Raw genomic sequence first — 15,577 nt, forward strand, 5'->3', positions numbered from 1 at the left:
GCCCCTCTACAGCTACATTCAAAATTACCAGGACTTCACAGTGCTCATGGCGGGTAAGTCAATATAGGGAGAAAAATATTGCAAATATTTTTCAGAACGTCAGTTGTACAGTCCTTCTGGCTCACCCACACTTCTTCAAAGGTTGAAATCTGTGAACTCCAGAATGAGCTCTGTGAAATTTTTTTTGGAAGAGCCATCTTTAATGGCCTTCCCATGGTCTGCGAGCTCTGGGGAGTGTGCGGCCATGAGGGGTATGAATCGCAGAACCAGGAGCTTGGGCCACCCAACTCAAGTTGGTAAGGCTTTGTCCATATGACTATGTGCACTGCCACTTTCTCCCACCATAAAGCAGGAGTAGGCCTGCTGTGAGGACAGACACTACATTTCAACCCCGGACACACAGGTAGCACTGAACAAAGGCCAAAGTCCTCTCCTTCCTGGCTTCACTTTCAAGATTAGATGATTTGGTTGTCCTGGCTAAGTCATACAAGCCCTGAGAAGCATTCAGAGGTAACACAAGATTACCTTTGGTCCTGTGTCCAGTCGGGAATAAAGTAAGTAAGTATGCAGGTCCCCGTATTTCATGAAGGGTAAAATTACCATGGGCTTCGGGATGCCTTGAGAGCTCATTTCTATACACACACCTGAAATTACAAACACAGAATCAGTTATAAAGAGCCCTTGTTAGTGTGAACAGAAAAGCCCTGGAGGACCACTGGCCAAACTGAAACTATGTTTTAACAATTAAAATAACCAAGAGCTCCTCTCACACTCTGTTCTAGAAAATGAAACACACACAGGATCCACTACTTGTTTTTCCCCACCCCTTTCAGATTAATGAGGGCATGAGGGCTCTCACAAATCAAACTATAACAAGTATAGCCATCTAGAAACCTAGGAATTTCTGTTAGGCTGAGTCTGAGGGGTGGTGACCCCATAAGATTCAAGGGTGAACTTGTTTCATGTGATAGATATTTAATCATGTGAAGAAGTCCACTGCAAATGCTTAAACTATTAAAATAACTTTGAAGGCCTATAGATAAAATTGACATCCCTAAATTTTAACAGGTTTGTAAAGGAGAAGCTACAATATCATTTATCATGGAATCTGAGAGCCAGAGGCTGTCACCTGATCCCAAACTTGCAAAGCTCCTGCACTCTGTGGTGAGATCACAAAGTGCCACTGTTCTCATAGTCAGCTAAGCCAATAGCAGTGAATAAATAACAGTAGTTGATTTGACATAATACTGTATACAAACACTGATTTTCACATCTCTCTGCAGTGTCAATCATATAAAACTTTGAAAGATCTCAAAAGAATTTAGCATGTATCCAGTCACAGGATGGCAAAACAAAAACCAAAAAACCACGGTCAGCAGAAAATTTGCTTATTTCCAGGTTGCTCTTCTCTCTTGGGACAGTGTCACTTATACAGCATTCACTTCATACTTAATCTCCTCTTTTATATTTTTTAGTTAATGGAGCTGCAAAGCCAAATAACATTAAATCACATTCTATGGAACTGTTAAATCAATTCCATGAAATCATCAATGTACCAAAATCTTAAGAAATCAGTATTTTCGGCTGGGCATCGTTGCTCATGCCTATAATCCCAGCACTTTGGGAGGCTGAGGTGGGCGGATTACCTGAGGTTGGGAGTTCAAGACCAGCCTGACCACATGGAGAAACCCTGTCTCTACTAAAAATACAAAATTAGCTGGGTGTGGTGGCGCATGCCTGTAATCCCAGCTACTACTGGAGGCTGAGGCAGGAGAATTGCTTGAACTAGGGAGGCAGAGGTTGTGGTAAGCTGAGATCAAGCCATTGCACTCCAGCCTGGGCAATAAGAATGAAACTCTGTCTCGGAAAAAAAAAAGAAAAAGAAAAAGAGTCAGTACTTTCAAATAGGTTAATAAATTATTTCTCAAAGATAACCTATGAAATTTGTCTACTTTTCCAGTTTTATTCTACTGCTATCTAACTCACGTATAACCTTAAATTAATAAAAATTATAACATGACCACCTCTCTGTCTTGCCTTTGAGTTACTGAGAGCAATTTAATTCACATTCTCCTAGAATTCTTTGGAAAACTCAAATCATTCCTGAGCCCATCAGTGTCCAGAAAATGCAAACTCATTATTACTATCAGCCTCAGAAAACATCCTTATGAAGAGAAGTCCTGGTGAAAACCTCAATGTTATACATTATGTTGGGGTTATACAAAGTGTAAACCTATTTACACCAGGGATTTTTTTCCTTTGGCACAGAGCAGATCAGCAGAGTCCCCTTGACCACCCACTCCTGCATTTCTCAGAAGTACCTAGAAGTCGAATGACATTTGGGTGACTGAAGTCTTTCATGCACGCTGCCTCACTGAGAAACTCCTCGATTTCCCGCTGTGAAAAGTTATCCACTAAAGGAGAAAATAGAAAAGGTTAGGTATGGATAATTTACTCAATTAAGGGGAGGGGTGGGCAACAGCAATTCTGTTCTCTCAAACATAGGTCAGGAAGAGATGAAACTATTGAGACAGGAAACAGATGAGTGGTTGTCAGGGGCTAGTAGGAGCAGCGGGAGAGAAGAAGAGAGGGATAAACGGGAAAAGCACAGGGGACTTCAGGGCCAAGAAATTATTCTATATGATACTGTAATAGTGGATGCATGATATTACACATTTGCCCAAACCCACAGAGCTGTACAACACTAAGAATGAACCCTAATGTAAACTATGGACTCTGGTTAATAATAATATATCAGTATGAGTTCATCAATCACAAAAAATGCAGCTCACTAATAAAAGACATTAATAATAGGAGAAATTGTGTATGTTAGGAAGGGACCTATGGACATTCTCTGTACTTTTCTGCAAACCTGAAACTTGTCTTATGTATCTGGGTGCTCCTATATTGGGTGCATATATATTTATGATCATTGACTCCTATTGTTGCATTGATTCTTTTATCATTATGTAATGTCCTTCTTTGTTTATTTTAGTCTTTGTTACTATTAAAGTCTATTTTGTTAGAGAGGAAAGTTACAACTCCTGTTTTTTTTTTCCTCTCCATTTGATTGGTAAGTCTTCCTCCAACCTTTGGTTTTAAGTCTTTGTGTGTCCCTGCTTATGAGATGGATCTGGATACAGAGTGCCAATGTGTTTTGACTTTTTATTCAGTTTGTGTGTCTGTGTCTTTGATTGGGGCATTTAATCCATTTAAATTTAGGATTAATATTGGTATTTGTGAGTTTAATATTGTTTAATACTAGCTGGCTATTTTGCCCATTAGTTGATATAGATTCTTCATTATGGAGATACTCTTTGCCTTTTGGTAAGTTTTTGGGATGACTGAAACTGGTTGTTCCTTTCTGTGTGTAGTGCTTCTTTCAGAAGCTGTGGTAAAGCAGGCCTGGTGGTGACAAAATCTCTGAGTACTTGCTTGTTCGTGAAAAATTTTATTTTTCCTTCATTTTTAAAGCTTAGTTTGGCTGGATATGAGATTCTGGGTTGAAAATTCTTTTCTTTGAGGATATTGAATATTGGCCCCCACTCTCTTCTAGTTTGTAGGGTTTCTGCTGAGAGATCTGCTGTGAGTCTGATAGGCTTCCCTTTATGGGTAACCTGACCTTTCTCTCTAGCTGCCCTTAGAATTTTCTCCTTTATTTCAACCCTGGTGAATCTAATGATTATGTGTCTTGGGGTTGCTCTACTTGAGGAATATCTTTGTGGTGTTCTCTGTATTACCTGGAGTTGAGTATTGTCCTGCCTTACTAGGTTAGGAAAGTTTTTCTGAATAATATCCTGAAGAATATTTTCCAGCTTGGATTCATTCTCTTCATGACATTCAGGTACACCTATCAAATGTAAATTAGGTCTTTTCACATAGTCCCATATTTCTTGGAGACTTTGCTCATTCCTTTTTACTTTTTCTTCTCTAATCTTGTCTTCTTGTTTCATTTCATTAAGTTGGTCTTCGACCTCTGATATCCTTTCTTCTGCTTGAACAATTCGAGTGTTAAAACCTGTGCATACTTCTCAGAGTTCCCGTATTGTATTCTTCAGTTCCATTAATTCACTTATATTCCTCTCTAAATTGTCTATTCTCATTAGGATTTCGTCAAACCTTTTTTTTCAAGGTTCTTCGTTTCTTTACATCGGGCTAGAACATGTTCTTTTAACTCACAGAAGTTTCTTATTATCCACCTTCTGAAGCCTAATTCTGTTATTAGAACACACTCATTCTCCATCAAGCCTTGTTCCCTTGTTGATGAGGAACTGTGATCCCCCGTAGAGGGAGAGGCATTCTGATTTTGAGTATTCTCAGCCTTTTTATGCTGGTTTCTTCCAATCATTGTAAATTTATCCACCTGTTGTCTTTGTAATTACCAACTTTCAAATTAGGTCTCTGAGTGGACGTCCAACTTGTTAATTCCCAGCGCCAAAATCTGAGCAACCCACTGCGCCAGCTAAAACAGCGAAGTCAAGATTCTTGGTGCTTTTCTGCCTGGGAGTCTCTGGTCTGGCTTGTCTCCTGAATCCCTTCTTCAATCAGCTGAATGGGCAACTCTGCCTTTGCGGAGCTCCAAATGTCGACCAAAAGGACCCAGTTCTGTTTACTCAGCATCAAGAATCGCCATGCTGAGGCACCGGCAAAACCACCGTGCCAGCCACAAGAGTCGCACTGGCGACCCGTGGGGCTCCTCTGCTGGGAATCTCCTGGTCCATGAGCAACAAAAATTCATCGGCAAGTGTGGTGTCCTCTCGTTCTCTGCGCTTTCACTGGGAGCTACAAGCCTGAGCTGCTAGTGATTGGCCATCTTGGATCTCTCTCTGAGAGCATTCCCAAATGCAGGAATAATTGCAAGCCCTTTGGCTAACAATGAGTACCACATAAATATTAGTCATTACAGACTGCTTAAAAAGTAAAAAATGACTTGTTTGTTATTGTGGTTCCTTTTTATAACTGAAATAAGCTTCAGCCTCCAGGCCAGTCATGGTGGCTCACACCTGTAATCCCAGCACTTTGGGAGGTCGAGGTGGGTGGATCACTTGAGGCCAGGAGTTCAAGACCAGCCTGGCCAACATGGTGAAACCCTGTCTCTACAAAAAATACAAAAATTAGCCGGGCATGGTGACGCATGCCTATAGTTCCAGCTACTTGGGAGGCTGAGGCAGAAGAATTGCTTGAACCCGGGAGGCAGAGGTTGCAGTGAGCTGAGATCATGCCACTGCACTTCAGCCTGAGCAACAGAGCAAGACTCTGACTCAAAAAGAAAAAATAAATAAACTTTAGCCTTTTCATTTAAGAGTCTTGGTACATGCTTATAATCTAATTTATGCTTTAATTTCCATTAAATAGTAGATTTAAATTTTAGGAAGAATCCAATTTTACTTTATTCCCTGATCAAAAATAGTATTGAATAGGGGGTTAATAAGGAAGCAACATCAAGAATATTGACAAACTGAGCACCAAATAATCTCCATCCATGATTCGTGATGAAAACTGTGGGTGAAATGCCACATGACAATGGCCTATTTTCTAAGTCCCCCAGTGACAGGCCATGAACAGCCAGACACCTACAGAATCAAACATAGATAGTTGTGTGACCCCAGCTTCAGAAATGCATTTCCTGGGAGAAGGACATGGAGAGGAAATGCTAGCTTGCTCTGTCAGTGAAATCTGGTCATCTTATAGTAATAAAGAAGTTCAGCACAACCTGCCCCCTTTCTATTTCAATTAGACAAGTCAGCAAATCCCTATAGTTTCTTTACCTATATAGATTTTAGGCCGGGCATGATGGTTCACACCTGTAATCCCAGCACTTTGGGAGGCCGAGGCAGGCGGATCATTTGAGGTCAGGGGTTCAAGACCAGCCTGGCCAACATGGCAAAACCCCATCTCTATGAAAAATTCAAAGATCAGCTGGGCATGGTGGTAGGTGCCTGTTATCCCAGCTACTTGGGATGCCGAGGTGGGAGAATTGCTTGAACCCAGGAGCTGGAAGTTGCAGTGAGCCAAGATGGCACCACTGCACTCCAGCCTGTGTCACAGAGTGAGACTCTGCCTCAATTTAAAAAAAAAAAAAAAGGATTTGAGAGGGCCTAGACTGTACAGATTTTTAAATGTCCTAACTGGCCTCTCGACAACTATTTTTGTCAATACTGTAATTTGTTTTCCTCACACTGACACCAAAGTGAACTTTCTGGAATGCAAATTGCTCTGTTCTTCATTTGATTAAGACTCTTAATAGCGCTCTACTTCTTGCAGGATAAAGCAGGATCTTGACTATGACTTAGAAGGCACTCCCTGCCCCACTCCTGGCTCTCTTCCCAGCTTGCTTGGAAGTTCTAGCTTATGATAGCAAATCTTTATATGTCTTGACCAAATATTTACCCTCTTTCTGGAAAACTTACTTTCCAAGCAGCCCACAGCTTCCTCAGGGCCATGTAGTCATCCTCAAATGAGGAAGTGGTTCCACACAATAGACAGGTCAGCCAGACCAACCCCTGTGGTCAGATGTTGCCATCAGATCACCCCTGCCTCGGTAATTCATGCTCTACTTTAGAGTTGTTAGCTCTACTAGATGAGAATAGAGAGAGGGAGAGAGGAAGAACAAGCAAGACAGAGAGAATACATGCATAGGCATGCTAGAGTTAGCAATAGTAAAAAATGTTTTTGACTTAAGTATAAAGAATATGTAACGCATGCATGAGGAGCTCATTTTAGTAATACCTCCTTGGTGACCAGTGTTCCACATTGCCTTCTGACCCGCTGGCAACTGAGATTGTGACATATGGCCTCATGGAGCACCCAATACTGAAGTAACTGCCTACCCCAGAAGAATGGCATTCATCATTGATAACTCACACTTCATGGTCTTCACTGCCACTTTCTGAGAGGTCCCATCTTGCTGCTTAAGACTTCCTTCCATTACAGACCCAAACTCTCCTGTGAAGTAAAAGAAAATCTATATGGACACTGTGCAAATTCTCCCCTGACTACAGAAATGCTAGAGTGACAGAGCTGCTGGTTTCATGTGGTATGAGAGCAATTCATTCACAGGTAGCCAGGCAGAGCCTGCCCAGGCCACCCATATTGCAAACCACGGCCATGCGCCATGCTCTAGTCTCCTGCTGGTCATGAGCTTGGGTGCCTTGGGCCTACCTTAGCTCATCACTTTATTAAGCATTATAACCTATCCAAGACACTAGAGGAGAACATGAAAAATATTATTGAAGTTTTTAAAGCACAAACTCTTAATACCATTATCATTCATCCTAAGAACAACTTAAACAGTTAAATATGTATTTTCTTTTTTGTTCCTAATTAGAAAGGTGCCAAGAATAATAAACTTAAGAACTAGAGGAATGCCAGGCGCGGTGGCTCACGCCTATAATCCCAGCACTTTGGGAGGCTGAGGTGGGTGGATCACGAGGTCAAGAGATCGAGACCATCCCGATCAATATGGTGAAACCCCGTCTCTACTAAAAATACAAAAATTAGCTGGGCATGGTGGTGTGCGCCTGTAGTCCCAGCTACTTGGGAGGCTGAGGCAGGAGAATTGCTTGAACCCAGAAGACAGAGGTTGCGGTGAGCCGAGATCGTGCCATTGCACTCCAGTCTGGGTAACAACAGCGAAACTCTGTCTCAAAAAAAAAAAAAAAATTACATGCTTTTCAATGAGGAAAGAAAATTAATATTTTTCAAGGACCTACTGTGTGTGCTAGGCATTGAAGAGAATCTTCATTTGCCAGATCTGAGTTTCAAAAATCAGTCTATCATTTTAAATAATAAAATGTAATGATCCACAGTATGACACAGACTCCTAAAATGGTATTTTATTTAAGAAATACATGTTAAAAAGTATTCTAAACTGCTTACCTTCTTATCCCACATTTTAAAAGCATTACTTTAAATTGCTTACCTTCACCCAGAATTTTTCCAAGAATTAGAAGATTCCTGTCAATCACAACATCTTCTAGTTTGTTTTGTAGTTCCTCACTGACTCCCAAGCTACGTACTGAAAGAGGAGTAACACACTATGTATAAAAATTGTCAGCATGCTTTCTTTCATTTGATAATTAAAATGAAATAAAGTCCTGTATAATAAACATTCTTTTTTCATTTAATTAATTAATTAATTTATTTATTTTTTGAGACGGCGTATCACTCTGTCACCCAGGCTGGAGTGCAGTGGCGCAATCTCATCTCACTGCAATCTTTGCCTCCTCGGTTCAAGTGATTCCTGTGCCTCAGCCTCCTGAGTAGCTGGGACTGCAGGCCCGTGCTATGCCCAGCTAATTTTTGTATTTTTAGTAGAGACAGGGTTTCACCATGTTGGCCAGGCTGGTCTTGAACTCTTGACCTCAAGTGATCTGCCCGCCTCAGCCTCCCCAAGTACTGGGATTACAGGCATGAGCCACTGTGCCCGCCCCTTTTTTTTCATTTTGTATCTATTATTTCTCTCCCCAAAATGCCAGTAATAAAACTTCATACTTTATTATGATTAAACTAAGTATAATGAATCCTTCAGGGCAAGGTTAATTCTGAAGAATTAGAAAAATCAGAGCCACATTTCTCTTTCTGTTGTGTGGTAGCAGCAGCTAGCAATCAGATTCATATGGGGTGGTTTGTCCCTGATTTAAAGGGGTAAGAAAGATAAGTCAATAGGTACTTTCTAGTGAATTCTTTACTATTAATATTATACCCCTAACTACAGTATACAAAAGAACCATACCTCTCCTACCCTCCTATGCTATGGACAGAGTCTCACAAACCCCAGGAAACATCTAGAGAACAAGCTCTTATCTCATATACTGTACATGAAATCTCATTATAACAGCATAGCAAGGGCCAAATTGAGCACTTTGCGGAACTGGAGAATAAGCTCTTCTATAATAAGATATATAATACAGTAAGGTATCTATATAATAGATGTGTTGTGTTGGCAGCAAGAGAAATTAATCAGAAGGAGATCAGTCCAACAACTCTTGGCAAATGATTCGGCCTGGACCATAGTTAAGGCATGTATAAGCTCTTGAAATAACAAAAAATGTGGATAATTAGAAGGACACATTAGTTATCAGAAAAAAAATTTTATCCAGTGGTTCTCCAATAAAGGAAAAAAAGTGGTCTAAATGACAAATTTTAAATTAAAAAAAAATTGAGGCTATCAAAAGTCAAAACTTAAAGATTAGAAAAGTAAAGAAATTAATAATATCCACACCCAACAAGCTTGTATTTCATAGCAACCTGTATTCCATCATTCTTACGTCTTTTCTTTATTGGGGGAGAACATCCAGAAGCATGAATTTGTTGTTAATATTTGCATATCCTTTCTATACTTTTTCTGAAATTATTCAGGAACACTAGTATCAGTTTATTTCCATGTTTAACCCAGAAGCCTTCACTCTCTGATTCAGCAAGCTCAAACCATAACTACCACAAAGGATATTGGCAAATCATTCTCAGAGTTGGTTGCCAAGAAAACAGGAATGAGGCTTGAGGTTATGTCCGCTAGTTAGAAGTTTTCTTTAAATCCCTGACCTCTACCCATCTTCTGTCACCCCAGAAGGTTCCTCTTTTCCACCACATTTCATGACATTATGAATCCTTTTAACCCCAGGTCTAGCTCCAGATTCCAGTAAATTAGCCTGCAGAGCTGTGCATGGCAATGTCTGATTATCTACTTGCTGATTTCTAAACATGTTTTGTACATTAAAAATATCCATTCTTGGCTGGGCGTGGTGGCTCACGCCTATAATCCCAGCACTTTGGGAGTCCGAGGCGGGTGGATCATAAGGTCAAGAGATCGAGACCATCCTGGTCAAAATGGTGAAACCCCGTCTCTACTAAAAATACAAAAATTAGCTGGGCATGGTGGCGCACACCTGTAGTCCCAGCTACTCGGGAGGCTGAGGCAGGAGAATTGCTTGAACCCAGGAGGCGGAGGTTGTGGTGAGCCGAGATCGCGCCATTGCACTCCAGCCTGGGTAACAAGAGTGAAACTCCGTCTCAACAACAACAACAAACATCCATTCTTCTTCAATACCTTTGGCTTTTGTTAGAAATCTGTCTATTATTCTTTCTTTGTTCTCAACTATTTGAATGTTTGCCAAAAAGGGAAATGAAAGTCAACTTACAGGTAAGTTCAATCGCTCGCCGACAGAAGGACTTTTTTGCTATATAATTTACCACTAATTCAGAATCCTCCTCTGTGAATGCATTCCTGGGTGAATGAAAACAAAGACACTTCACTATAAAAACAGGGCTACAGGGGCAGACACTGATTCCACAAGGATGCTACAGAGCGGCCCCTTTTCAACGGGCTCTTCTACAACTTTCCCCCTAGGAGAAACGCGTTTCTTTCCTTTGATTTATTTTAGACTTACTTGGCAATATCGAAACTACTCTAGTAGGCACCATCAAGACCAGAGAATAACAGATAAGCTCCTAATGGCCAAAGCTGTAATAATCTGAGCAAGAAACTAAAGTAGTACTAGACTATGAGTATAAAATGAATATCCATGAGTCCACACTTACAAAAATGATTGAATGAATGAATAAATGGAAAAGACACCAATCTCCTATGCAGAATAATTCCAAATATTTTATGTAGTTATTGTGCCCTTAAGGGGTGGAGGAAGGTAAGTCCTCAGGCTGTCAGTGTGGGCTATGCATAGTGACTTGTTTCCAAAGAACAGTAGGGAAAGGAAGACAAAATAACTTCATGGTAGAGAAACCGGCAAACACTGCCTCAGCCAGGTGATCAACATCAACATCAACAGTGATAAACCATGTTAATACGTACCCTTGATAAGATGTGATGACAATGGCACTTTAATTCTGTGCTCTTCCTCTCAATCAACCATAACCCATGCTCATTATGAGCAAAACATTGAAAAATTGCAATAGAAGGGCATCCTACAAAACATCTAACACTTGTGAAAACTGGCAAGATCATCAAAGACAAGGAAGGTCTAAGAAATAGCCACAGCCAATAGGAGCCTAAGGAGATGTGACGACTGAATGCAATGTGGCATCCTGGATGGGATCCCAGAACAGGAAAGGGACATTAGGTAAAAATTAAGGAAATCTCAGGGAAGTATAGATGTTAGTTAATGACAATGTATTAACATTGGCTCATTAACCGTAACAAATGTATTGTACTGATCATGTAAGCTGTTAATAATAGGGGAAAGTACATATGAAGTATATGAGAAGTCTCTGAACTATCTTCTCAATATTTCTGTAAAATTAAAACTGTTCTAAAAAATAAGGCTGGGCACGGTGACTCATGCCTATAATCCCAGCACTTTGGGAGGCTGTGGCAGGAGGATCACTCGTGCCCAGAGGAGTTCAAAACCAGCCTGGGCAACAAAGTAAGACCCCCATCTCTACAAAAATAAAAAAATTAGCTGGATGTGGTAATATGCACCTGAGGTCCCAGTTAATCGGAAGCGGAGATGAGAGGACCACATGGGTTCTGGAAGTTGAGGCTGCAGTGAGCCATGACTGCACCACCGCACTCCAGCCTGACAACAGAGCAAGACCCTGTGTCAAAAAAATAAATTAATTTTTTAAATGAAGTCTATTTTCATAATCCATTTAGTCACTATTTTAGACTAATTGGTAGGAAAGTATTATGAATTAGAAAGTCTAGATTACAGATTTTTTTGCTGTTGTTTTTGAGACGGAGTTTTGCTGTTGTTGCCCAGGCTGGCGTGCAATGGAGCAATTTTGGCTCACTGCAACCCCCACCTCATGAATTCAAGTGATTCTCCTGCCTCAGCCTCCCGAGTATCAGGGAGTACAGGCATGCACCACCATGCCTGGCTATTTTTTTTTTTTGGAGAGGAGGCTTCACCATGTTGATCAGGTTGGTCTCAAACTCTTGACCTCAGGTGATCGACCCGCCTCGGCCTCCTAAAGTGCTGGAATTATAGGCGTGAGCCACCATGCCTGGCCTACAGATTTCATTTCAATTTACCTTAGGTACATAGATTATTTTAAAGAGATAACAGAATTTTGAAAAAAATATTTATGTATACAAAGCACAGCACTTGAAAGAATGTATGCCAAAATAGCAACCAAGACCATATATGGGCCTGAGATGGGCCTCACTTTCTCCTTTTGACTATTCTATATAATCTGATTTTTTTAAAATATAATGTTACTTTTATATTTTCACTTTTATAAATAAAAATAAAAGTATTTTCATTTAAAAATGAGCTGGAAAGTGGTTTTACAAAAGGAACAAATGAATAGATCTTGCAATAAGGATCCATGGGAAATGACTTCAGTACAGATAAAAATAACCTGTTACAAGTCTTTTTCATTTGTTTTAAGCTACTGCTGAGCTTAATGGTTCCTGGAAATAGTTTTATTTCTAAATACTTGAAATAGTATTGTAATCTTATTAATATATTTCTTGTACTCAGCACCCCCACTTTTTGGTAAATTTTGTAATGTTCAACCTCAAACTTTCCCAGATTATTATAATCAGGGTTGAATCAAATAATATCTATGACCCATTTTGGTGCTAAACTTATGAGTTAGTAGAGACCTAGCTGGCAGAAATATTTTCACATGGAGCATTTTCTTCTGCATTTCTCAACTGCTAGGCTATAAGCTTCAAATGGACAGCTTCATGCATGTCTTGTTCATTTCTCTCTATCCAGTGCCCAGAACAAAGTGTTTGTTTGTTTGTTTGAGACAGGGTCTTGCTCTGTTGCCCAGGCTGCAGTGCAGTGGTGTGATCTTGTCTTGTTGCAACCTCAGCCTCCTGGGCTCTAGCAGTCCTCCCACCTCAGCCTCCAGAATAACTGGGACTACAGGTATGCACCATGATTCCCAGCTAATGGGTCAAGTTTTTGAACATTCTTTTATTTCTCCAGATTTGGAATGCAATCTTCATCCTATATTCAGTTCCTAAAAGTGCCCTATACATGAACATCCTGTGCTGTTCACAGATTGAGTTCTTTCTGTTTGTACCAATACCTCACTGCTCTAATCACTAAAAAGGTTTTCGTGTCTAGGAGAACCAGCTCCCTACACTGAAATCTTTGTGTTTTTCAAAACTGTCTTGGCTATTCCTACACATTTACTCTTTCACATATTTTTTCTTTTTTCTCTTTTTTTTTTTTGAGGTGGAGTCTCACTCTGCTACTCAGGCTGGAGTGCAGTGGTGCAATCTCAGCTCCCTGCAACCTCCACCTCCCAGGTTCAAGTGATTCTCCTGCCTCAGCCTCCCAAGTAGCTGGGACTACAGGTGCACACCACCATGCCCAGCTAATTTTTTGTATTTGTAGTAGAGATGGGTTTTTGCCAGCTTAGCCAGGATGGTCTCAATCTCCTGACCTCACGATCTGCCTGCCTTGGCCTCCCAAACTGCTGCGATTACGGGGATGAGCCAATGCGCCCAGCCCATATATTTTCAAATCAATTTGCCAACTTTTCTCAAGAACTCCATACCAATTGTGATAGTGATTATTGAATTTATGGTTAAGTTAAGGAAACTTTTTCTCTTGACAATATTGAGCCTTCCCATCCATGAACATGGTACACATCTGTTAATTTATTCAAGTCTTCTTTAACAATATCAGGAAGTTTAGAGCTTTTTTTCTACAAAGCTCTTGCACATCTATTGGGTTTATTCTCAGGAACATTATAGTTTTTATGCTGTTGTGAATGGGGTCTCATCCCAGCATGTTGTCTTTAATGTATTTTTAAACTAGAGTAAAAATATTTTTACAATATATAATATTCTAAACAAAAAAAAAATTTTTTTTTCCTAGAGGAAAGTCAAAAAGGAGGGAACCAAAGAGAGACTTCAGAAGCAGCAGAAAGGTAATTGATTTCTGGGAACTGGGAAGATCAGCATTACTATATACAGTTCCTAAAACTCTTGGCAAAGGTTTGAAAAGTCAATGTGCATCCCTTGGCTATTGCACGCCAGCCCTCCGGGATTACCTTAGTTGCACATTCTAGGAGGCTTTACCAGTCCCCATCGGAATTTGGAACCTCCATAGGAGCTTTGCCTTCATTTTCCTGATTCTGTCTGGTTAGTTTCAAGCAAATATATTTATGAATCATTCTGTAACAGTGACTGTTTCAACAATGCTGACCATGAATTTCCACTTGATGACAAAAACCGCATTCTGTTCTGAATGCTTAAAGACATCAACATCTTAAGAGACTCAGTATATTTTAATGACAGAGTGAGTCTACAGAAGTCCCAATTCAGAATCATAGCAATTAGAACTGGTAGTGACCACCGGAGACTATTCAGAGACAGATAATATCAAGGAAGCTTGGAAAAGTTAAAAGTCTAGTCGAACTGGTAGAATAAATGCTGAAACCCAGTGAATGAATTAACAACTTTCAATCCAGTGCTCTTTCCTCCTGCCAGACCCCAAGTATCACAGAGCCTTTGCATGTGCTACTCTTTCCGGCTGGGATGCTCTTCTCTCTCATTTAATGAATACCTGCTCTTTCTTCAGATCTTAGCTCAAGTGTCAGCCACTTCTGCATGAAAGCCTTCCCTTTCTTAATGCAGTCAAATTTTTTGGACACATTCTTAACCCTTTATGTAGAATTTATTACAGTTGCCATTTTAAGACTATTTTTGTGACTGCTTGATTACTGCCTGACTCCCCATGAACTGTGAACCCCATGAGGGCAGGATTTTATTCACCACTGTATTCCAGTCCACCTCAGTGCCCAGTGCCTAGCAGGCCTTTAATACATATTAATGAGCTACTCTTGCAACTTCTGTAGAGGTTCTCTGTACTTGTTTTGTGATGAGCCTACAAGTCACACCAAGACACTTGGATGCATTTTAGTCAATTATATGTTCAAGATTTAGATCAGATTTTGTCTACTTCTTTAAAATAGTCATTCTTAGAATTCACACACTAAGATATAATAATTATAAGAATAGGCTTGTAAGGACTAAAGTAACTGACCCCTAAGACAGGGATGAGACAAATAAAGGGCAGCCTGACTGCCAATCTTAAGCCCCTTCCCATGCCTATCTCAAGTCTTGGAGTTAGTGGGATGTTCTAGTAGCATTCTGAAGGTGCAGCAATGAAAGAGGGCTGCTCAGCCCCCTCCAAAGCACAGCCATACACCCCTCACTCATTCTGTCCCACTCCAATCTGCCAACAATTTATCTCATACAAAATGCTTCCTCCGCACTCATTAATGATAAATTCAATTTCATGGAAATCCAAATTTGCTTCCAGAACGCTGCAGCAGAAAACTGAGTTCCAGAAACATTTATACACAGCCTTCTTTTCATTAGGTTGCTTTAACACAGCTTCTCATTTTCATTGATATTTAATTAGTGTTTTATTATAAAAGTAAAATGCATAGAAAATATGAACAAGAGATTTTTTTTTCTCATTTGAATGTTAAAATATAAACTTTGTCCCTGTTGGAAAAATAATCGTTATAGGACATGTGCAAAATACAACAACAACAAAACACAGAGTCACCCACAATAATACCAGCCACAGTTGCTAATGCTTTCGTGAATTTCCTCCCCATATCTTTATTTCTGAGACAAGGTCTCACTCTG

General features: G+C 40.1%; 1 protein-coding gene across 4 annotated transcripts in view; it reads right to left on the reverse strand.

The window, feature by feature from the left end:
- Positions 1–15,577, reverse strand: part of MERTK (MER proto-oncogene, tyrosine kinase) — a 142,835-nt gene that overhangs the window by 20,281 nt on the left and 106,977 nt on the right. For all 4 annotated transcript variants that reach the window (XM_035271974.3, XM_035271977.3, XM_035271975.3 and 1 more), the window contains 5 exons: positions 10,140–10,225; positions 7,922–8,017; positions 6,865–6,945; positions 2,322–2,414; positions 526–644 (listed from right to left, as the gene is read on the reverse strand). In XM_035271974.3, coding sequence (XP_035127865.3) covers positions 526–644; positions 2,322–2,414; positions 6,865–6,945; positions 7,922–8,017; positions 10,140–10,225 — 475 coding nt within the window. The remainder of the gene's footprint in view (positions 1–525; positions 645–2,321; positions 2,415–6,864; positions 6,946–7,921; positions 8,018–10,139; positions 10,226–15,577) is intronic.

The sequence above is a fragment of the Callithrix jacchus genome, chromosome 14, assembly GCF_049354715.1.
Source record: "Callithrix jacchus isolate 240 chromosome 14, calJac240_pri, whole genome shotgun sequence".
Taxonomy (NCBI): Eukaryota; Metazoa; Chordata; class Mammalia; order Primates; family Cebidae; genus Callithrix; species Callithrix jacchus.